At 44.5% G+C, this 25,281-nt stretch overlaps 1 protein-coding gene across 1 annotated transcript; it reads left to right on the forward strand.

The window, feature by feature from the left end:
- bmpr1bb (bone morphogenetic protein receptor, type IBb) lies at positions 1-25,278 on the forward strand. Its single transcript, XM_037265594.1, has 13 exons — positions 1-275; positions 2,923-3,020; positions 11,448-11,632; positions 21,855-22,005; positions 22,111-22,216; positions 22,383-22,485; positions 23,246-23,342; positions 23,418-23,562; positions 23,686-23,878; positions 24,001-24,298; positions 24,405-24,580; positions 24,646-24,776; positions 24,895-25,278. Exons 3-13 carry the CDS (start codon positions 11,578-11,580, stop codon positions 25,018-25,020), a joined length of 1,581 nt encoding a protein of 526 aa, XP_037121489.1. The 5' UTR covers positions 1-275; positions 2,923-3,020; positions 11,448-11,577; the 3' UTR covers positions 25,021-25,278.
- Positions 25,279-25,281: the final 3 nt, after the last annotated feature.

The raw sequence follows: 25,281 nt of genomic DNA on the forward strand, positions 1-25,281 counted from the left end.
CAAAATGTTTTTTTGTCGTGGCTCTCGCTGTGTACTTTATCATCCGAGCTGTATTAGTATTTGCACTTCTCTGAGTCGCCGTAGGTTGTCGCTGTTGTCGCAGGAAAAAGACGCCAGATGACAGGCTCGAAGAAGCAACGCAAACTCAGCTGCTCGACTCCTCGCGTCAACTCTTACCTACACAACACGGAGGACGAGACGTTACTCGTGCACGTTGACAGTGCCGAACCACTTTTTAAGTCCCAATTGCATCTTTTTGGAGCGAAAATACGAAGGTAAGAAGACTTGCTTGCATTGTCTGTGACCGGAGTGTGAATGGACGCGGTTACTTGTTCATACGACAGAGGAAAGGTGAGTTTGATGATGATAGTGAATAAATACATTGTTTGTCTTTACACTTGGCGTCAGGTCGAGGTAAAATTCTAATCTCTGAGTTTTTACGTTCAAAGTAGTCGAATTAATACGAGCTGCAAATCATGCCATATACACACATACTGGCCGCTTCATTAGGCACACCTGCGCCATGCATCAATCGACAAAAATCTGGCAATTTTGATTTTCGGTCTTTTAATGCGTTGTGCATAAATTGTTCAAAGCTGTACTGCACTGTATGATATGCAAATTGATAAAAAGTACTTAACGCAGACAGCATGGTGTAGTAGTTATTTTCATCTAAGGCTCACAGTAGATGTTGTGGATTTGAATCATACTTTTCCGGGCTTCCTTCAAAAACATGTATGTATCCTCAGGTGTACTCTGCTTTTCTTATTTCCCCTGCGACTGACTGGTGTCAGTCCCTAAATCCAAGTCAAGATCAAGACTTTTAAAGGCCATGAGCAGAAATATCAAAAAGTGAGGCTCTTCTAATGTATTGGACTTTTGTTAACGTGTATGGAACCTACAGTGTGTAACACATTTGACTCTGATCGCATCAACAACTTCACCCGAGGGAGAGATCAAAACTAATAGGAGACCCCCCCCCCCCCCGAGTGATCAAAATCCCCACCGAGACGGAGTCCATCACTAGAATGATTGATGGAGGTCTAAATGTGGTTGTTGTCAAGGATTAAAAATCTCATAGGAAGGATTTAGTCTACATGTTTTGTAAACATTCTCATTGAAGAGTTTGCCTCTTAGGCCTGCGGTGTTATGCAAAGTCCACTCTGGTTCCCATTAACAAGGAAGCACACGGGTTACCTGCACCGGCCATCTGCTATTTAAAAGTCAACAGCAGACGCCTTCCTCCCAAAGTGCTGGATAAGAAACAAAAGCAGAAAAAGGGCAGCAATGACTTCAAGCTGCTCTCCTCTTTAACCTGGAAGCTTGACATGTGGGAGAATGGATTGAAGATTGAAAAGACGCATGACTACATAGGAGTAGTGTTTGGAGTCAGGACCACATTAGCCAGGACTGAGTCAAGACTTAAGCCTTTAAGGGGCAGAATCAGAGTGAAGACCCGGTCTTTAACAAGTCCAGATTGAGTCAAAAACAAGAGGCCTTAAAGAGAAGAGAAGTCTAGAGCAAGACTTTCAGCAGCCAAGACCAAGTCTAGACTGTAATGTGGGAGATGTCAAAACAAAGAAACCAAGAATGTAGGGAGTAATGACTAAGTTATGACCAATATTATCAAGAAGTCAAGGACAAGACTTTAAGGTGGCGACTGCGAGATCGAGTCAAGAGCAATACTTCAATCACCGACATATGAGCTCCTTTTAATAACTTGTGTTAATCTGATAACTTGATGGGAAGCTCCCCGACGGTCTTTTTTTAAACCTAAAAAAAAAAAAAATACGACGGAAAAAAGAAGACTTAGGTCTGCACTCTATTGACAGGTATCACATAGACCGTGGAAAACACACTAGAGTGGTTTCACTTTGACAGCATTGTGACGAAAGTGATATCCAAAGCTAAAAGCTGTATTGATCCGACCAGACTGGGTGTTCATTTTCTTCCAGCCGGGCTAGTGGGAGGTATAGATTTTGGCATAAACTGATGAGTGTGTACGTGGCGTGTTTGACCTCCAAAAGCGGCGTGCTAATTGACTTGCTGCTGGACACGATTAGCAATTAACTCTGTAATATAAACCGCATGACAAGAATCGTGTTTTTCTAAATGACCAAACACGATGTTCTACTGACGAGACGAGACACATCATCATATCGTTTGAAAAAAACAATTTGAATCCCAGCAGATGGTGTGAACTACAGTCAATTGGTGCAGTGTGGTTTCATTTAATTAGCATTCCTTCACCATGAAGCAGTGAACTTGCCTCCGCAGGAAACCATCAAAAACACCAAAATGGGATTGCGCTGCTCCAATGTGCCACGCAGGGCTGCTGTGAATAATAAAATAGTCCAACTCTGCTCACAGAGGACAGTAATAGTCTCTCCGTATGAGGTACACACTCCCTTTCGAGTCCCGTTACAACCGCTCGACGTTGCACTCTGTGTGACAGTCACCTGCTGTGAGCGGCCTGGAGACAAAAGATGATTTATAAAAACTGTGAAGAACGTCATAAACGTGTTCCTATAAGTTTTTAATGCGAGACGGGTCGCCAGGCCTAATTATGCTCTCAATTTCATATAAAGAGCACGTGTCAGTGGGACCACCCGCTTTTTGCCCGAGTCAACTTGTCTGAATTCGACCCACGTAACAGTCGTTGCAGTGTTCGTACAGCTGTGACTCAGCAGGCCATTTTTTTAATATGTGAAATGAACTCCTGGTTACCTGTTTTGCTCTCATGTCAGCCTTGAGCTACTTTTCAAGCACCCGCTTTCAGGGATGCTAACTAATCACGTTGATGTGCAAGCCGAAATGCCTTTGGAATTTTTCATGAGCTAGTTTCCAAAAGTTTTATTCGATGTTCAGAAACAGACCACATAAGTGCAATCAGATTTGTACTTTCCATCTGTCTCCATTCAGATACATGCCGAGTTGGTGAAGAAGCAATCGTAGCAACAAGAAGAAGAGAAGAAAAATGTTCGATTGACAAAGTGCCTGGTGTCGTTACATTGCTTTGGGTGAGTCCTGATTCTTCATTCATTGTTAATTGATCCAAAGTATTTTGTAAGCCAAAGATGTCCTCCAAAGGTGAGTCGTGCTAGCAGAGTTTGCAAGTGTGTTTTTGGTAGATGTCAGCTCCTGTTTACTCCCGTTTGCTCCTCGGTGTGCGGCTCGTGTTGTGACAGCTGCGTCTCTTTGTTGATTCCAGCGACAGGCCGAATGAATTTTCTCCCTATTTCGTCTCGGCAGAGTCTTCGCGGTTTGGCCTCAAGTGACTTTCACGGGTGTCAGGCCGAATGTTGTTGATGTTGAATAGTGTCCTTGTTCTTCAGTGGCTTGGTCACGGTGTTTTTTTGTGTAACCTGGTCAGAGGTTCAACCACAACCTGTCTTGTTTTGAAAAGATGTTAAGCATTGTAAAATGTGAAACAACAACTAGACACTCCCTCAAGATACCAGTTTTTGCATCACCGTGAAGCCCAAATAATCGTTTCCTATTGAAATGAATAAAAAGTCATTTCCGTTCCAGCCCCCCCTAAAAAAAAAAAAATTATCATGCCATAATATTGCACTTTCTAAACAATAGGCAGTAATGACACAATAATGTAGAATGTAAATATTTGATTTTTTTTTAAAAAGGACTGAGCCATACATTATTGTGCCTTCATCTGCTGCAAGCTTCATCTTTAGTTCCGCTGCTGTCAAACCCGAGAAGGGCCCCTCTTCCTCGTCTGGCTGCATCAGCGGCTCAGAGAGCTTTAGGTAGCCTGGATCGGATGACAATACCAAAAAAAAAAAAAAATGAGTGAGCTAACCTGCTACAGGTCAAATTGTTATTGCAGGTGTGATGGCAGGGCAGACTCAGCAGGTCATGAGTTCGGCGTTAAAGCACTCCATACGCGGAGCTACGGTCGTGCCTGACTGGTCTGACTTAGGAATTTTAGTACGGCTTTCTTTGGTGCAGCCCGTTTCTTTGGCGAGTATGTTGTAATCTCGCCGTAATGGAGTTTACCTGCACTGTCTGCGCGCACTCTCATCTGAGGGCACGAAAAAGCTCGCAGGCTATTTGCTCATGCACCACGAGCTGGTCTGCATGGAGATGCTAATCATGTCACTCGGGAGAGAGCGAACCCCATCTTGTGGGAACGCGGTCACGCCGGCTTGATTTTCTCCCGGTAACCCTATCACCGGAGGCAGTAAATTTTTGCCTGAGATCAAGCAAATAAAAAAAAAGGGGGGGGGGGGATTGGAGGCGGAATCCTGAGGGGCCGCGCTGGAGTTAAGTCCCTTAAATTGAACCTTCATTGGGGGGTTCAAAAGGACAAGATGGGATGTGAGGTGGAAGGAGAAAAACTCTGGTTCCTCTGGTCAACACAAGCCCCGAGGGTTTCTTCTCGGGGATCTGACTTCTGTCTGAGTAAACATGTCTGGAATGGTTTGCTCCCCGTGGTGCGTGTGTGTTTGTGTGTGTGTCAAGTGCACTACATGTGAAGTGTAGCTCACACGGTCTGGAGGCGGAGGCATGACTGGGGTACCGTATCAAAGTGTCTGGCTGGACTCCCGCGTTTGGTATGCGACTCGGGCTTTACCTCCCTCAAGTGTAATTCACACTTTAAAAGCACGGTGGAACCTCCAAGGTCCAACACAATCTGTTGACGTCCCTTTTTGTGTGGATTTTCGCATAGCAAAATCTATTACTGTCATGTAGCCGATATTGATCGTGCAAAATGCTTTAAGTAACATTTGAAAGTGGTCCCTTGACTTGCAAGTTTAATTTGCTCTCTCACCAAGCTCGTTAATCAGCCCACCCCTCCAGAACGGCTAAGACAAGTAGTACTGTATTGTATTGAAATATATTTAAGGGCACGTTCGGAAATACCCCCAAAAATCTAGAATATATACAAAGTACTATAATACAATACGGTAGTCGATATTTATATCGTAGCTATGTTTTATTTCATTATATTGCACAACTGTACAGTAAAAGAGGCCCCGCCCACTCTGGTACCTGTAATAAGCTGCATCCGTTGCAAGAGAAGGGCGATAAGGAGACAACACACTCTGCTCTCCACAGCTACACTTGGCCTCTTTGACACCCCCCTCACTCCTCCTGGGAGCTAAAGCCGCAACGGGCAACCCGACACCCATGATGTCACCCCTCGGAGAGATCCCGAGAAGTCAATCAGTGCTCCCAAATGACCCCCAAATCAGCCGTACACCTCTGATTTGTAATCACACTCCACCGGCCGTGCTTAAGTAAACATTCACATTGTGGGCAACTTCTCTTTTGATGTTATGTATATTTATGAAATATCCATCAGTTAGTCTTGATTGGCAGTGCAGGTGAGCTGGAGGTACAACCTGGACTGGTGCGCAGGACTATTTTAATCATATAATAAAACGTAACGTAGTATGTTATATTGTCGGCGGCGTGCTGGCATTCTCGCTTTGTTCCATGAGATCACAGTGATGGCAGATGCGGGACAAACAGGGAGCAGCTGTTGACGCTGCGTCTTCTCCAGTTACAGACGCTGGCAGCGCTCGCCGCCCGCTCCCTCGAGGGATGGGCACGGGGGCACGCCGCCGGCCCATAATCGTGTTTGTTCTCCCGGGCTGGGCACGCTTCTTCTCGGGGCCGCGCTCCGCCAGTATTCTTGGCACGAGAAAAGAGGGATTTGGCCTAAGGTGTCAACCGAGAGTGCGGCTGGTGACAAGACATAACACGCAACTGGTCGTTCCCTCCCAGGACCCGTGGCGCCATTGCGTACCCTGCGGTCACACATACATCCATTTTCTATAGCGATTGTCGTGGAGCTTATCCCAGCTGACTTTTTTTTTTTTTTTTTTACACCCCGTGTATATATATTTTTTTAATTCATGCTTGTTTATTTTGGGTGTAATTCCACATTCAAACACTAGATGGTGACACTAAGTAGAATAATGAAAACAGAAAGTATTGATAGTTTTTTCCTCCATATTATTGGCTGTCAATTCTCTACAATCCTGCTTTTCATACGCACAGATAGCGACGGTTGTTGGTTCATTTTTTTTAATGTACATGTATCGACAAATGGGCACAAGGACAAACAGTCGCACTCACGTTTACACCTGTGGACAATTTCGAGTTTTGGTAGCGGAACGTTTTGGTAGCCAATCACACGACACATAACGTTGAGACAAATTAGGCATCCGGTTGTATAATGCTGCCTCACATTATAAGTACTATAGCGCTATGAGTAAAATGCTAAATAATATATCAGGTGATATGCTCTGATATGACAGGGCTAGTAAATCATATGCTAAAATCAGAGCGTGCGAGTGCATTTATACGAGTGCTTCTTCAGGTTTTGGCTCTGATGAGCCCATTAAGACAACTTTGCTGTTTTCCAGTTTGTATTTAAGTGACGTCTCGCTACTGCCTGACCGTGCCCGCTTTCTGCTTTCCACCCTTTGACCATGCCGCCACTCCCGCTCGCTTCCCGTTAAGTGAAGGAGTGATGTTTCAGAGACGGATAGCATTTCCAGCACTTATCGACTGGTCGGCGGCGGCCCGCCATGACACCGCGTTGGGATACATTAGCCGTGGGAGCGTGTGTGTGAAGGGGGGTGGTGGGGGGAAACTTGACAATCTTCCTGAAGAATAGAGTGGCTTCCCAAGTGCGGAGGGCAAGATGTTAAAACACGTGGCCATCCCGAAGCAAGGCATCGATCCCGGGGCCTCGTTGCGCCGTGCGCTACTTCCTGTGTTTTCATTGCAGGAGGGCAAACACAACGCTGGCAATTGCTACGTGTCTCATGCCCCGCCGTCTCCAGGGAGAGTCGCATTCGCAATGATGTCCAATGACGCAGCAGTGCGCTGGAAAAGAGCTGCGTATGGGTCACATTTGACATTCCGGGTCTGAAATTGGATTTGGATTGAGTTTGGATGACTGGTGACTTTAGGGGCTCATTTTCTTTCATTTTTTTTTTTTAATTAGTCACTGAACATGCCTTGCTTGCTTTTACTGACTGTCTGGGATTTGTGTGTCGAGTAGCCAGACGTGCGTTCATTGAAATGTCCCAAGACTGGCAACAGGAGGAAAACATTGAGCAAAAGCAGGTCCAGGGCGGTGGTAGCTCGACTCGGAGGGGAAATAGGTGTGGGTGCGGCATGTGGATTGCAAAAAGCGAAGAAGCTGCGCTGTTGCCACTGCCTGCTGAGACTCAATCCACACGCTGTCAATGTGCATCTGCTAATCAAGTCAATTTTCTCGCATTGACAAATGAGCAAAACACAGACTGGCTTTGCCATCAGTTTTCCCCGGAACAGATGGTTTAACGCTCACGTCGACCTTACTGGGGGTGGGAAAATACTCCAGTCTCATCTGCTTCTATTTGAGCCAAGACATCAACATGGAGGAGGAATTCAGTGTGGCTCCTTGAGTTGCACTGATCGCCACAGAATCAAAAAAAAAAGTCGTACGGTTCAGTAATGTTCCGCCCTCCTCCGTCACCTTCCCTGAACTCAAAAGTAGCCTGCTAACCAACAACCAGATTCAGGTCCTGCTGAATCTTAATGTCATCGCAAACACTAAACTCACTGCTTTATGTTGTCTGCGATGCAATAAAAGCCTAAAATAGTTTCTTACTGATAATCACCATCTATTAATTTAGCTTTGCATGGATATGTTAGTGCCTTATTTCATAAAAGTAAATCAGCTTAAGTGTTTCAGCATCCACTTTTCCTTTTTTGCTGTGCTCCAGCTTGGAAGTTCTTTAAAGAGCAGGACGTTTTGTAAACTGCCGTGTGTTTCCGTGTATCCACACACACACACACACACACACACACACACACACAAGAACACGTCATTCCCCCATTTGATTGAGACATAGTATCCATTTTAATTCCATATTTTAAAACTATTCCCAGGTGTCTTCATAACAAGTCTCTGACATAATTTAGCTCAAATACCCTGAAGATCAATAATTATAGCTCTTTTACACCCTGTTTTTTATGTCGAGCTGAGACGGTGAAGGCACTAAAAGCAGATATTCTATTTTCACCTAAATCATCATAACAGGTTGATGCCTTGGCCCCAACCCCTAAATAAAAAACACATTTTTTTTTCTTGATCGGCTGATAAATCAAAATCTATTCTGCCAATTATCGGAATCAGTGTCAGTAATTTCCTGCTCATGTTTTCTCTTTCTGACCATATTTAACCACCATCAAGGATGGCTGACAGGTGGGCGTGGGCTTTTTCTTCGACAAATGTTGCAAAGTAATCACGCGGTACGTGGCTGCTGTTTGCCGCATCGGTGTAACATACTCCACACAAAGGAGCTTTATGCTGCGCAGGGCAGAAGGGGAGGTGGACTGCCCATGGAAAATATGCACAGAAGATGACCCCCCACCCCCTCCCCTCCCTTTCCATTTCAGCCACTCCAGCAACATATAATTGAAGTGACGCAACATGATGGAAGAGTTCTTGAATCTTTCTTTCGTAAGGTGCATCCATCAGCCCTGTGCTCATCACGTTGTCATCTTTTGCTAACAGTCAGTGACGCAAGCAAGCACGTCTTCCCTCATTAAAGCTTTCCTGCATCTCCGATATGGCGCAAGGACACCAATTGATGCTTGTTAAGGCCTGCGTGATTATGGTAGATACGCTGCAATTTTCTCCCTTAATGACGGCCCTTCTTCCTCTGCCCGAACCGGGCAGGAAGCTGTGCAATTGAATTTAATAATTAAAAAAAAAGAAATCTGTTTAATACAAAAAATGTCACTCTTTATTCTCGTACGCTGTAAAAACAATCAGTCATGATGGAGTTATTGGTGCATTTTTATTCAAAGCAAATAATATGTAAGCAATTCTTTTCATGCAGTGTCGTCTCAACTTTCTCTTGAAAGTGGATCTGGAGCTTCCACCAGTCTAGCTGATCAGTTCATGACCGGGGACTGTCTCGCTTTACAATTGGCGGGTGTATACAAGCCATTTTTATTTTCATAATATTGTTCCCCCTTAGCATCCCCCTCTCTGCCGCTTGCTCAGCACCTGCTGCAAACAGGTGGTGCAACACATTGAGTGTGCAAGTGGAGGTGTAGCCCCTGCCAGGGGTGGCTGGGCATGAACCTTTGACCCCCACCCTTTACCCTCATATGCCCCCCCAGTACTAACCTTAGCTCTTAACTAGCCATGCAATCTATTTGTCCAAATAAATAACATTTTTCTTTTACGTTGCTTTATTTTATTTGTTTGTGCCAGACATGAAGGTGTTAAGAAAGTGTGAACGTGCCCATGTGTGTGACACGCTGAGGTTTAATGAGAGCAGGCAGGTGTGAGGGTCACGGCCAGTTTGCAGTTCGACCCCCGCCGTCCGCTCGGTCCGACCAGCAGAGGAAGTCGCTAATTAGCGGCACTAGCTAACGCTGAGAACACAAAAAGCCATCGTTAAATGCTCCTTCCACGTTCCAAGTTTGGCTTTATAGTAGTATTGTTCCCCTAGCTATCTACGTTATGCCACCCATAGAGTAAAATAGTGCTTTAAGGTAAAATGTGAATATAAAAATATAACAAAATCAATTGTTTTTTTCAAACTGTGGGTTGCATGTTACAAAAAAATGTATTAATTTAAGTCTTATTGTTGGCATTTTCACTACACCGCCGTTTTTTCTTATATCGGCTCCACTTTGGAGCCTTTGGCAACCAGACAGCTGCGTTGCCACGGTAATAAACTTCTCTAGATGACATCACGTTTAACCCCGCAAATCCTCCCAATTTCACACAAGCTCGGAACGTCGGCCGTCCGACACGCATTCCGACGTCATCATCTGAACTCTTTTGTTTGGCGGGGATCGCTCCCAGCGGTCCCCGTTTAGACTACAGCGCCATGACGATGAAAGGCTCTTTTGCTCTGAAAATGAAATATGAAGATTGTCACGGTGTGTTGTGTTAATACTGTAAGCATTAGTGCAGGTTCTCTGTTTCATAAGAAAATGTTTGTCAAAGAAATGGAGATGGATTTTCTGCGACAGTACAAAGGCGTGTGAACATTAGAGCAGCAGTATGAATCTTCATTCACGGCTTTGTATTTATTTGAGGCAATGGTACGAAGCACTCGTCCAACCTGCTGATAAATCTTGAAATGATATAGTTATAGTAATAATCATGTCTAATTCATACAAACAGTATCACTTAAAAATTGTCCTGCTCCAATTAACATAACAGGGAGGGTAAAGGACGTTTTCACTTCCAAGCCGTCTAATGTGATGGAGTGATGCCCCACCCCCACCACACACACACACACACACCTAGTGACGCTCACTCCCGCCTTCCGGCCCCTCTCCGGGGGCTCCACGCTGGTTGTGTGCTGGAGCGCAGAAGACCATGTGAGGTGCACTGACCCATTCTCTTGCGCGCCCCCTCCCCACCATGTGCCAAGGCTGCACAAGCACAAATGGAGCGTTGGGGTGGGGGTGACGGCTCCAGAGCTTCCAAGGTCCTTGGAGGTGCAGCTCTTCACACTCCATGTGGCAAGGTGCTGAGGGAGGCCCTTTTGGTTCTTGCTGCTTTTTATACGCTTTTAACACCACCAAGAATTCAACTCTGTTGACTTTGTCTCCGTTTGGTAGAGAATGCAGTTTATGAGAAGGCGTTGTGTTTGTTAGTAGTTCTTGTGGGTTTAGGACTTTTTTTGCACAGGATTTTCTCAAGATTACGGGATTTTTGAAAGATTACGGCTTTTATTCCATTTTGATCGCTACTTTGTCAAGTACGACTTCTCTCTTGTAGAAAAAACAAAACAAAAAAAAACATGATTTTCTTTTCCACAATTTTATTTTTCTAAAATTTTTCAAATATTATTTCATACCAAGAATTTAATAGTTTACTTTTTTCAGCCACTTGGAAGAATACATTGTGAAATGTTTGTGATTTCTTTTTTTTTCCCTCCGAGTGAACTCGATGTAATCTGTCTAATATCTTGCTTAATCCTTTTACGACATACATATTGCTGTGAGGAATGTGTGGCCATTGTTAACGTGTGCGTCTGCGTAGCGGATTAGCGGCGAGTTGCAAAGTGCCTGGAGGTGTGAGCTCTAATCGCCTACTCATCCATCACCTGACGCTACGCCGCTGCTTCGGCACCGTTCGCACACCTCTAACGCGCACACACGCTAATACTCTGTGTCGTAATGACCTGCTATGTAAACCTCTTTAATCCTAATTAGTGTTATTTTTTTTACTGTTTTCATAACTGACACAGCTGTCACTATCGGATATTTTTTGAATCGATGAATCTAATGGATGTGTGTGTAAACATGGAGTGGTTCTGTTGTTGCGGGGGTCCGTATGCGCTCAGCTGTTGCCTGAGTGGCAGAAAGGGCCGAACACCCAGAGAGAAGTAACACCCCCGCCTCGTAATCCCCCCCCCCCCCCCCCCCACGCTTTTGCCTTTCCCTCCTAGACTGTCAGTGTCGGAGTGGTACCGGAGGGACCAGGGAGGACTGTGGCGGTCTTAATAAGGACGTACTCGGCTTCCACTACTTCTTGATTGCTGCCGGAGGATTTGAAAAAACGGCGGCAGCGGTGGCGCGATGCTGGCCTGGCACGCTCTGCTTCTGATCACACTGCTGAGCACACAATCGGAAGGTGAGTCAAGCAAGTACAAGCGTTAGCAGAAAATTACAACTTCATCCTGTAAGATTATGACTTTAAAAAAAATGGATTTAACCTATAGATTATGGCTTTAGTTTCATAGTTTACGATTTCTTAAAGACATTATTCCTATGAGATTATGATACGCATACGAAAAAAACAATGACTTTATTCTTACAGTAATTTAGAGGTGCATCAATTAATCGATTACAGCTCATTGATTATCAAGATAATGGACGACCATTTTGGTAGTTAATCGTTTGGAGTCATTGTTTAATATAATAACTTGGAATTTTAGTAGATATTTTTACAAAAAAAAACTAATTGATGGTTTATCCCTCTTTTTTCCAAGAGTATCTTAATGACAGGTAAATGCCAAGTGCGCTTTTGCTGTTCAGCAAACTGTTGTGACTGTGGCGGCCATTTTGGCAGGGGCAACTTTACCATCAAAGGCAACCAGGTTTTATGAGGTTTACTTTTTTTGTCAACACCAATGTGTATACCATCTTGTTTTTTTTTTTTTTTTTTTTTAAACCTGTGAAAGGTTCTTCCCTTGCATGTATTGTATGGCGTTGAAAACGCTTTTATGTCCCGCTGCGCACTCCTGTTTTGAATCGTTTGAAGATGGACAGCCAGTTGTCTTTTTACGATGAATGCCAACAGTGTCCTGCTGGCCCGTAAGGTTGTGACAGGCGGGAGGGTCCGCGACCCCTCCCCTCAGCATCTCGAGCCTCCAGCCCCTCAAGTGGGGCACCTCGGCATTTGTTCTCTTTCTAGTCGGGAAAATGATTGACAGCCATCTCGATTTGCATTCAAAACACTTCAGCGGCACATTAGACATGACTCGCGCGTTCCCGTGGGAATTAAAGTAGCAAATCGTACATACGGTTCAATTATGTAAGTACATTTATTTAAATTTTTCAAGTTTTATACTCATTATATGCATGATCTTTTTTTTTTTTTTTTTTTTACTGGACACACAGTCAAGGTTACTAATGACTTTTGCAGTCTTTTTTGTACAACTCCCACTGTTTTTGTTCGCTACCATTAACGCGCACCGACGTGGGTGGAATAGTGCTAAATAGCTGTAACAGTCAGGTAGTGACTGGGAGCTGGTTGTAACTTTCACAGTTGGTGATGAAATACCTCCCGTGCTGCTGCTGTTGCTGCTGATGATGAGTGCCTCATCGTCTCTTATCACTGCGCTTTTTTCGCATTCAGCACAATAATATCAGTCACGTACAGCACTTTCTTACGTCTGCGGCTGTTGTTAAAGTGCTCTATAAATAAATTTGAATTAGTCGTTCTTATATCCATGTGGCTTTGTGACTAGGAACGACTGTGCTGTACTATATACTATACTATGACGCGCTACTACTAAAACAAGCCAGCGTACAACTGTTTTGATTCTTTCCGTGACTCCTTCCTACAAAAGGAGGCATCCTTTGTGATGTGATACGTTGTAGCCGCGCTTTCAAACGAGCTAAACATATGGGGAGAATGGCCATAAATCTGAGCGGCCCAGCCACCTGTTTCTATAGGCTGGTTGCGGAAATTCTCGTGTGTTTTAACAGTGGCGTAGTTTGTTCAGTTTCAGTCGGGCGCACGACCAAAGTGGCAGCGGCCATGAGTCTCCTCCAAGCCGAGCGCTGTTTTCATTCAAAGTGAGCTAAATAGTTAGCACAAAATGTCAGTAGTTGTGGGTGGAGGAGCAGCTTTGCCTTTTATCACGACAGTGTGTATCTCCCGTTCGTCGATGTGATCCAGATCCAGCGACTATAGGTGGAATTTCGTAGTACAGCATTGTCACAAAAATGTTGCTTTATTCTTAAATAGTTGTTTGTCCATATGAGATAAATGTGGAGGCTTGTCCTAGTAATTGTCCCAGTTTGTAGCTTGTTTGTGTTGTCTTGTGTATCTAGCACCTTCTCTGTAAAACTGCCACCCCCGCGTCACATTTCTCTGCCCGCCAGTTCAAATTTGTCGGTCCGAGGATGCGCGGGATGGGAGGGTGGCCAATTCCCAAATCAGATTGTCAGACGGTGACAGGCGCTTCTGCATCTCCTTCGTCCTCAAGGCTGCACGGTCACGGCTGGTAAACACGGAGCAGGTTGCCGGAACAGTGGAAACAGATGACCCGGAGGGGGGTGGAAGATGGATTGGAATTTGCTCTTCCGACACATACGTCCGAATCTTTGAAGCCCGTTGAGGGGTTAAGCGGCATGAGGCTGAGGCCTGAGGATGAATGAGCCCCTTGGCAGGTTGCTCGCCATCCCCTCGAGGGGTCCGACTACACCCCTGAGACACATGGAAGATGTCTCCTTTGAGCGGGAGATTTATGACGGCCACCTGGAGGAACTTATCTGGCTCGTCATCCTCCGTGCTTCTGAAGACGCGCGTCAGTCAGGGTGGGAAATTGGCACTCAGGGGAAACGAGCGTGACCGTTTTCCAAAACTGTCAGTCAGTCAACCTGGATGGATGGATGGATGGATGGATGGATGGATGGACGGACGGACGGACGGACGGGCGGAATTAAACTTCATAACTTCATGTGTTTTACGTTGTTATGAGTTGGTGCCCCCCAAAATAACAAATGTCGGCATAACAGTTTTTTTTTCAGCCTTTTATTAAAACACAAACACATTCGGTATAATAACACCATCAACTACAAGCCAACAAATACAAAATTAAAACATCAATGTCAGCATAACGTGTGTCGGCTGGCAATGGTTTTAGCAGCAATGCTGTCACTCACTCACTCACTCACTCACTCACTCACTCACTCACTCACTCACTCACTCACTCACTCGTGAAGACCAATCAGCAGCGCCAGCGCGCGTTAGATGGAGGAGGGACTTTACGAGTCAGTAACGTAACTTCCCGTTCACGAACGAGTCGTGAATTGCATCACTCATCAGTATTATTATTATTTTAATAAACATTTCAGTTATAACTTGTCTGGTGTTTTATTCCTTGTTTTTATGTTCGCCAGTCAAAACATAAAAATCTGACATTTGGTTAACTGTTTTATATGACAATATGTATATGTGTTTTACGTTGTTATATGAGTTGGTGTCCTCAAAATTAACAAATGTCGGCATAACGTTTTTTTTTTTTCTCAACCTTTTATTCAAACACAAACACATTCGATATAACACCATCAACTACAAGCCAACAAATACAAAATTAAAACATCAATGTCGACATAAAGTGTGTCGGCTGGCAATGGCATAGCGGCAATGCTGTCGGTCACTCACTCGTGAATCTTCGCGAACGACCAATCAGCAGCGCCAGCGAGCGATAGATGGAGGAGGGACTTTACGAGTCAGTGACGTAATTTCCCGTTCATTTTAGAATAGATTAGAATAGATCTTTATTTGTCATTGTCACATGTACAACGAAATTTAAAAAGTGCCAACCGATCCGCGCATGCGATAAAAAATAAATAGAATAAAAAGATTAAAAAAAACAAGCTAAAAACCCACAGAAGAACATACACAGACATAATCATTTACGTTTAGCTGCATTCAATGTGACTAAACGTAAATGATTATTTTTTTCAGTTCATATGACTTCAACCAGTAGGTGTCGGTAATGCACATTGAAGCTGGTGCCACCACGTCGTAAATCAAAACGAATAAGAAAATGACGTCACTTCCCGTTCACGAACGAGTCGTGAATTGCTTTTCCCGTTCCCTAACGGAACGGAGCTGTAAGTGAACGAGTCAGTCAGTGAGTGATTTGCATTTCCAGTTCATCGCGTGAACGGATCAGTGAGGGAACGAATCCTGACTTTCCCGTTCGCGAGCGAGTTAATGGGTGGACTGCCTTCCTTCCCGTGCATCAACGGATCAGTCAGTGAATGTGTTGCGTCTCCTGGCGTGAACTATGTAAACCAGAATGTAGATTTACGATTTGCCAAGGAAAGAAAGAACCACTCACTGAAAGACCACTTCTTTTATGCACGTTTTCTCCAAGCTAACGGCTAACTTTATTGCATGAAGGGATGCGCCGTTATGCAACAACGGGGAGATTATGCTTCTCTTTGGGTAATCTTGATCTTATAATATACACCTAAATATTGTTATCCAATATATCTACTGCAATTTCACATTAGATTGCTGGTTTAAAATTTACTTTTAATATTATTTTCAAATAAACATTTGTTAAAACTTGTCTGGTGTTTTATTCCTTGTTTTTTTATTCGCCAATTAAAACATAAAAATCAGACATTTGGTTAACTGCTTTATATGACTATGTGTGGACACTTCAATAGATACACTACACGAGGTAAAAAGAATAAATAAATAAAGGGTTAATTGCACAATAAAAGGACACTTGCGTACATTCTCACACCTGGGATCGAACCGAGTTCTTACCGGGTAAGAGCCCGTGTCATTATCCAGTCGGCTATTTCAACCTGGTAGCCTGTGATCGTCTGTACTGTTTTGTACCAGTGATGTGCATTCCAGTACACTAAAATTTGTTCAAAAGAATCGTTCACCAAATTGTTCACTACACTTTCTTATTTCTTTTTTCTTTTTTTACCTCGTGTAGTGTACCTATTGTCGTGTCCATGAGGTGTGACCCTCGTTAAGCGCACCTGCGTGAAAGGTTTTTGGTCACTTTCATGTTCTGCAGGAGCTAAAACTTTTCACGCAGGTGCGCTTAACGAGGGAACCACACGGACACTCCATTAGGTACACTGCCATTACAAGTGTACCTAATAACAGGCCACTTTATTAGGGAAATATCATGGTCAAAGGTCACAGGTGTCAAGCTCTAGTCCTCAGGGCCGCGTTCCAACATGTTTTCCAAATGACCCTCGTTAAGCGCACCTGCGTGAAAACTTTTAGCCTCTTTCACGTTCCGCAGGAGCTAAAACTTTTCACGCAGGTGCACTTAACGAGGGAATCACACGGACACTCCATTAGGTACACGCCATTTTCAAGTGTACCTAATAACAGGCCACTTTATTAGGGAAATATCATGGTCAAAGGTCACAGGTGTCAAGCTCTAGTCCTCGGGGCCGCGTTCCAACATGTTTTCCAAATGACCCTCGTTAAGCGCACCTGCGTGAAAACTTTTAGCCTCTTTCACATTCCGCAGGAGCTAAAAGTTTTCACGCAGGTGCACTTAACGAGGGAATCACACGGACACTCCATTAGGTACACCGCCATTTTCAAGTGTACCTAATAACAGGCCACTTTATTAGGGAAACATCATGGTCAAAGGTCACAGGTGTCAAGCTCTAGTCCTCAGGGCCGCGTTCCAACATGTTTTCCAAATGACCCTCGTTAAGCGCACCTGCGTGAAAACTTTTAGCCTCTTTCACGTTCCGCAGGAGCTAAAACTTTTCACGCAGGTGCACTTAACGAGGGAACCACACGGACACTCCATTAGGTACACTGCCATTTCAAGTGTACCTAATAACAGGCCACTTTATTAGGGAAGTATCATGGTCAAAGGTCACAGGTGTCAAGCTCTAGTCCTCGGGGCCGCGTTCCAACATGTTTTCCAAATGACCCTCGTTAAGCGCACCTGCGTGAAAACTTTTAGCCTCTTTCATGTTCCGCAGGAGCTAAAACTTTTCACGCAGGTGCACTTAACGAGGGAACCACACGGACACTCCATTAGGTACACTGCCATTTCAAGTGTACCAAATAACAGGCCACTTTATTAGGGAAATATCATGGTCAAAGGTCACAGGTGTCAAGCTCTAGTCCTCGGGGCCGCGTTCCAACATGTTTTCCAAATGACCCTCGTTAAGCGCACCTGCGTGAAAACTTTTAGCCTCTTTCACGTTCCGCAGGAGCTAAAACTTTTCACGCAGGTGCACTTAACGAGGGAACCACACGGACACTCCATTAGGTACACTGCCATTTCAAGTGTACCAAATAACAGGCCACTTTATTAGGGAAATATCATGGTCAAAGGTCACAGGTGTCAAGCTCTAGTCCTCGGGGCCGCGTTCCAACATGTTTTCCAAATGACCCTCGTTAAGCGCACCTGCGTGAAAACTTTTAGCCTCTTTCACGTTCCGCAGGAGCTAAAACTTTTCACGCAGGTGCACTTAACGAGGGAATCACACGGACACTCCATTAGGTACACGCCATTTTCAAGTGTACCTAATAACAGGCCACTTTATTAGGGAAACCTCATGGTCAAAGGTCACAGGTGTCAAGCTCTAGTCCTCAGGGCCGCGTTCCAACATGTTTTCCAAATGACCCTCGTTAAGCGCACCTGCGTGAAAACTTTTAGCCTCTTTCACGTTCCGCAGGAGCTAAAACTTTTCACGCAGGTGCACTTAACGAGGGAACCACACGGACACTCCATTAGGTACACTGCCATTTCAAGTGTACCAAATAACAGGCCACTTTATTAGGGAAATATCATGGTCAAAGGTCACAGGTGTCAAGCTCTAGTCCTCAGGGCCGCGTTCCAACATGTTTTCCAAATGACCCTCGTTAAGCGCACCTGCGTGAAAACTTTTAGCGTCTTTCACGTTCCGCAGGAGCTAAAACTTTTCACGCAGGTGCACTTAACGAGGGAACCACACGGACACTCCATTAGGTACACTGCCATTTCAAGTGTACCTAATAACAGGCCACTTTATTAGGGAAATATCATGGTCAAAGGTCACAGGTGTCAAGCTCTAGTCCTCAGGGCCGCGTTCCAACATGTTTTCCAAATGACCCTCGTTAAGCGCACCTGCGTGAAAACTTTTAGCCTCTTTCACGTTCCGCAGGAGCTAAAACTTTTCACGCAGGTGCACTTAACGAGGGAACCACACGGACACTCCATTAGGTACACTCTCATTTCAAGTGTACCTAATAACAGGCCACTTTATTAGGGAAATACCATGGTCAAAGGTCACAGGTGTCAAGCTCTAGTCCTCGGGGCCGCGTTCCAACATGTTTTCCAAGTGACCCTCGTTAAGCGCACCTGCGTGAAAAGTTTTTGGTCACTTTCACGTTGCGCAGGAGCTAAAACTTTTCACGCAGGTGCAATTAACGAGGGAATCACACGGACACTCCATTAGGTACACTGCCATTTTCAAGTGTACCTAATAACAGGCCACTTTATTAGGGAAATATCATGGTCAAAGGTACACTACACGAGGTAAAAAAAATAAAAAAATAATTAATAAATAAGAAAGTGTAGTGAACGATTCGGTGAACGATGCTTTTGAACAAATATTTTGAGTGAACCGATTCTAAAGATTCAGTTTACTGGATAACTGGAATGCACATCACTAGTACAAAACAGTCAGACGACGGCGAGCTTCCTGGTCGAAATAGCTGACTGGCTAACGACACGGGCTCTTACTTGGTAAGAACTTGGTTCGATCCCAGGTGTGAGAATGTACATAAGTGTGCTTTTATTGAGTAATTAACCCTTTATTTATTTATTTATTCTTTTTTTTCTTTTTCTTTACCTCGTGTAGTGTATCTATTGAAGTGTCCACATATTGTCATATAAAGCAGTTAACCAAATGTCAGATTTTTATATTTTAATTGGCGAATAAAAAAACAATAAAACACCAGACAAGTTTTAACATAAATCTTTATTTGAAAATAATAATAAAAGTAAATTTCAAACCAGCAATCTAATGTGAAATTGCAGTAGATATATTGGATAACAATATTTAGGCGTATATATGCATACACGTTATTTAAAAACTAGTGTTATAGTGTTATAAAATCAAGATTACACAAAGAGAAGCATAATCTCCCCGTTGTTGCATAACGGCGCATCCCTTCATGCAATAAAATGGTCAGCTTAGCTTGGAGAAAACGTGCATAAAAGAAGTGGTCTTTCAGTGAGTGGTTCTTTCTTTCCTTGGCAAATCGTAAATCTACATTCTGGTTTACATAGTTCACGCCAGGAGGGAGACGCAACACGTTCATTGACTGATCCGTTGATGCACGGGAAGGAAGGCAGTTCACCCATTAACTCGTTTGCGAACGGGAAAGTCAGGATTCGTTCCCTCACTGATCCGTTCACGCGATGAACTGGAAATGCAAATCACTCACTCACTGACTTGTTCACTCACAGCTCCGTTCAGTTGGGGAACGGGAAAAGCAATTCACGACTCGTTCGTGAACGGGAAGTCACGTCATTTTCTTCTTCGTTTTGATTTACGGCGAGGTGGCACCAGCTTTAATGCGCATTACCGACACCTACTGGTTGAAGTCATATGAACTGAAAGACTATAAAATGGGACCCATTGCCTCCCTGCTTGGCACTCAGCATTAAGGGTTGGAATTGGGGGGGTTAGATCATCAAATGATTCCCGAGCGCGGCACCGCTGCTGCTCACTGCTCCCCTCTCTCCCAGGGCATGGATCAAAATCACACGGGGATGGGTTGAATGCAGAGGACAAATTTCACCACACCCAGATGTGTGTGTGACGATCATTGGGACTTTAACTTTTAACTTGTTTATCATTGTTGTGGAGAATACTGGTGTAGAAAGGGGTAGCGTCTAATTATCACAACACTACAACTGGGTAGTGGAGAAATGTCACAGTAACATACATGCAGTGTGTGTGTTTGTGTGTGTGTGTGTGTGGAGGAGAAGCCTGTGGAATGCGTGGGGGATGTAGATCAGATTTCGGGGTGACCTTGAATGCGGCCGTCGCTGACATAGCAAGTCTGTTTGTTGGCTCCGCATAACACCAAAGTGTCAAAAGACTGAGGAAGACTTTTTTTCTCCTCATAACAATGAGCTTTCATGTTTTATCACATTTCAATATCAGAATGCTTTTTGTTGGATTTGAAACCCATTCCAAAAGTGCTGCCTTGACAAAGACAACAATTCTCATTTTGAGGTATCTTTTTTGTACTTGTAGTTTTTTTTTCTCTTCTCAAAAAAAGTCAAAGTCTGCTTTATTGTCAATTTCTTCACATGCCAAGACACACAAAGAAATCGAAATTACGTTCCCACTATCTCACGGTGACAAGACATAGTACACAATATACAAGTAAACAACACAAAAAATAAAAACAAGTTTGCTGTGCAATGTCTTATACCCACAGCTGTTCCTCATATTTTGCATCTTATATGTCAACTCTTCTTAGCTTTGTTTTTTGTCTTATGTCTGTAATCAAATATATTTCCAAGTTTTATTTTTAATAGTACACTGATTACAACGAGACAAACTACTTATGTTATTGTAAAATGTCATTTGGAGGCTGCAACGGATTCATTGCATTTGCATTCATTACAGTGGGAAAAGTTACTTTGATTCACAAACGTTTTGGACGGGGTCAGGTCACGGAAAAATTTTAAATTGGTAACTCGAGCGGTACGGCCGTGTATAATACTTGAGTGATGGTCCTTTTTAAGTGAGCGGAGTGTGAACATGGCCGCATTCTCTCACCTTCTTCACATACTGCCATACATTTGCGGCCTTACCCTGAGCTTCCAGACAGGATCATAAGAGGGAGTATCATTTCCCTGATAAGCTTTTGCTTTGCATGTGCCAACTCTTCTAGAAAATATGATGTCAGCTTTTCCTGAATGACCTGCCACTGCGCTCGTTGATGAAAAACAAACGCTGATTCCAGGCCAAGTGTATCTAAAGGGTTGGATGACCTCATGAAGCATTCCTCTTTCTCCATTTGCGTGCATTTTGCAGACTTGAAGATGCTGATTGAAATAAAATAAAATGAAAAACAGACACCCAGGGAGATCAGGAGCATGCAAAATTTGCAGATTAAGAAGAACGCGCAGAGCACAACAAATGTGACTCACATGGTCTTTTTTTTTTTTTTTTTTAAACATGTGACCTAGTGTTTTTCCAAAAATTTAATGCTCATCATTTTGATGTTTCATGGGATGATACTGAGGATTCATAAAAACTCTGACTTGCACTGTGCATGTTATTATCGTTCTAAAGTCTTCACTTTTAGTGTAGTAGCAATTTGGCAAATTGTGCTCTCATTCTATCCACCAGAGTGCTCCAGCACTAGCAATAAACAAAAATAGTCAAAACAAATTTAAAGTATTTCTAATGTTATGGTATTTAATTTTCCATTTATTCTTTTTTATACCTAATCGGACTCTTTGTAAAGAAGCAAAACAAGCAGGGTAGCGTAAGAAGGTGCGTCATTTGATTTTTCATTGCTACAATGAGTCTTATTCTTGAGCTGTCGACATCATCCTTCCCATTTGTATCACCTGCCTTTGATCGTGTCTGTTTGTGTTCAGGCAACTTGTTGGACAACATGCTGCTGCGGAATGGCTGGAAGCAGGAGTCGGAGCGGCGGGCCGAGGGCAACAGCAGCGGGGCGACCCAAAACGTTTTGTGGTGTCACTGCACCCAGCACTGCCCTGAGGACTCAGCTAACAACAGTTGCATGTACGGCAGAGGCAATCATTTGCGACACCCTCAAACATAAAACTCTACCCAGACATGAGGGAAGTGTCACATTTTGATCAATTGGCTTTTAATGTTGTTTGTCAGGACGGACGGCTCGTGTTTCACCATGGTGGAGGAAGAAGAGGAGGGTGGTCCGGCCGTGCTCACGTCAGGCTGTTTGGGACTGGCTGGCTCAGAGTTCCAGTGCAAAGTGAGGATTTCTTCTCTCCGTGTGTTCTGGTGTCACAAAAACAAAAGACTCAATGCATCGCACCCTCTCGAACTGAGCCGTACCATATTGAATCGAATCCGCCTGAATCAAATGGTGGTTGGATTGAGGCATCACTTTTAATGTACTGTGTCTCCTTCTTGGCTAGGACACGTGGCCCACTCGCTTCAGGAGAGTTCTGGAGTGCTGTGCTGATCAGGATTACTGCAACCGCAACCTTCACCCGACTCTTCCCCCCTTGCGGACCTCAGGTGAGACGCACCTGGCCGTCTCGCAGCCAGGGCAAACCCGACTCGGCCGCCGCTTGACAAAATGCGCCATGTGGGAAAATGAATGAAAGCTTATTGTTCGGCTGTAGTGGAGCGGTGAGGGGTGGCTAGTGGTTGGGGTCCAGAGGGGGGTGGGGTGCAGGCGAAACAGAACCTGCTGGCTCGGCTTGTTCTCTCACCCTCTAATGAAAAGGACAGCCGCTCCCCGGGGCCTGCTTCGGTTTCTTGACTGGAGACGGATGTGAGATGTCTGTCAGTCCATCTGTTAGGCCCTTGCGCACGTCCACACACATGCACATGTTTTTCCCACTAGCACACTTGCGCTTCACTTTGTTGCACTCTTTCGGAAGGAAATGACAGCAGATTTGTGAAGTCGCTTGCAGGGAATGCAAAGGTGTTGTTTGAGTCTATTGCTGCAGCCTTGACCAATGAATGAATTGTTAGCAGAGTTTGTTGGTTGTGAGCTGAATTACAGTGTCAGGGTTATGATTTTTTTTTTTTTTTTTTTTTTTTTTAAAATATAATTCTCATATTGGCTCTTATTACCAGTGTGTGAGGACAGGATCATGAGCGGCTGAAAGTTTAGAGCCCCCGAGCTGCTTCTGGAGGCATGTCAGCGTGACATGTGATCTTTGGGATTCAGGAAGGGGATGCGATCGATCGGCGCAAACTCAAACTCGGTCCTGTGGGGGGGATATTTGGGAAATGTTCTCAAGACTCAAAATCACATTTATTTTTTTAGAATATGTGGACAGTGGTGCCCATTACTTGGCTCTCCTCATCTCCATCACAGTCTGCAGCGTATTTATCGTCATTGTCTTCATCATCTGCTGCGTCAGGTAATGCTCAACTCCATTTTGTCTTTTCTTTTTTCCTGTTCAGTATCTGTACTACTATTTCCTACACGTGTTTAGATACAAGCGACAGGAGTCCGAGCCGCGCTACAGCATCAACTTGGAACAGGACGACTCTTACATCCCTCCAGGGGAGTCACTCAAGGACCACATTGAACATTCCCACAGCGTTGGCTCTGGTTCGGGCTCAGGGCTCCCCCTACTGGTAAGACACAATCACTGCACCCTCTACAAGGATCCTATCATCACTGATGAACATTGTGGCCTCCTCTGTGAGCCAATGATGGCCCCCCTCAAGAGCAATTATGTTTTTGTGCGGCGTCACCAGGTTCAGCGCACCATCGCCAAGCAGATTCAGATGGTGAAGCAAATCGGGAAGGGGCGCTACGGGGAGGTGTGGATGGGCCAGTGGCGTGGCGAGCGAGTGGCCGCCAAAGTGTTTTTCACCACAGAGGAAGAGAGCTGGTTCAGGGAGACTGAAATCTACCAGACGTTCCTCATGCGGCACGACAACATTCTGGGTGAGAGGTCGCTAGATTGATAGGTTAGAAAATTAAGAAATGCATCAAAATAGTGATGACTGGAATTTCTGAATTCCATTGTTCTCATGCATATTTTTTTTAATAAACTTTCCTACCGTTAGGCTTTATAGCGGCTGACATTAAGGGCACGGGCTCGTGGACGCAGCTGTACCTGATCACCGACTACCACGAGAACGGCTCGCTGTACGACTACCTCAAATGCAACACGCTGGATGCCACGGCTCTGCTCAAGCTGGCGTACTCGTCCATCTCGGGCCTTTGCCACCTGCACACCGAGATCTACGGCACGCAGGGCAAGCCGGCCATCGCCCACCGAGACCTCAAGAGCAAGAACGTCCTCGTCAAGAGGAACGGGTCGTGCTGCATCGCCGACCTCGGCCTGGCTGTCAAGTTCAACAGGTAAGCGCTCGTTTGTTGTTTTCTTGGTCTCGGATTGTCGATTGGCTCGAGGAAATGTTACATGCATTGTATATTTTATATATTTATTTTATTTGTTCTCCGTCAGCAACACCAACGAGTTGGACGTGCCACCCAATCTGCTGGTGGGCACCAAACGCTACATGCCCCCCGAGGTCCTGGATGAGACCTTGAACAGGACCCACTTCCAGTCCTTTATCATGGCCGACATGTACAGCTTTGGCCTCATCATGTGGGAGATGGCGCGACGCTGCGTCTCCGGAGGTAGTATTCATTGGATTGAATGCATTTGATCTGATATTAATTGTTGGTGTATGTGATGCGCAAAGGCATCGTGGAGGATTACCAGCTTCCCTATTACGAGCTGGTGACCTCTGACCCCTCCTATGACGACATGAGGAATGTGGTCTGCATCAAACAACAAAGACCAGCGTTGGCCAACCGCTGGGCCACTGATGAGGTATTTATACACTCTGATAAAGCAACAAAACAGAATATTAGACAGTTAGAAAACCATGCTAGCTCTCATTAGCAAGAGACAGAGATACATCATTTATGTGTGGATTTTCCTTCTCCAGTGTTTACATCAGATGGCAAAAGTGATGTCGGAATGCTGGTCGCACAAGCCGGCGTCTCGCCTCACTGCTTTGCGGGTAAAGAAGACACTCGGCAGGATGTTGGAGTCTCAAGATATCAAGCCGTGACGTGCACACAGAAGAGAGAAAGAACTACTAAGACCCATTTGACAAGGGTGAGAGTTCACCTTACCTTTGTGTTGGTCTCACTGTGCTTTCTGTGAAAGCTTAGTGGCTCTCAAGGGGGGCTGAGCCACAGAGCAGTATTTGTACGTGCAGTCTTTTGTACTGTTCATTTGGTGTAGCCTAAGAACACAATGTTCAGTGACCTCAGTAAGATCATTGTTTATGGATAAATATCACTTGAATTAAATTAATTGCAAAACAATA

This window comes from Syngnathus acus, chromosome 12 (assembly GCF_901709675.1).
Source record: "Syngnathus acus chromosome 12, fSynAcu1.2, whole genome shotgun sequence".
Lineage (NCBI taxonomy): Eukaryota > Metazoa > Chordata > Actinopteri > Syngnathiformes > Syngnathidae > Syngnathus > Syngnathus acus.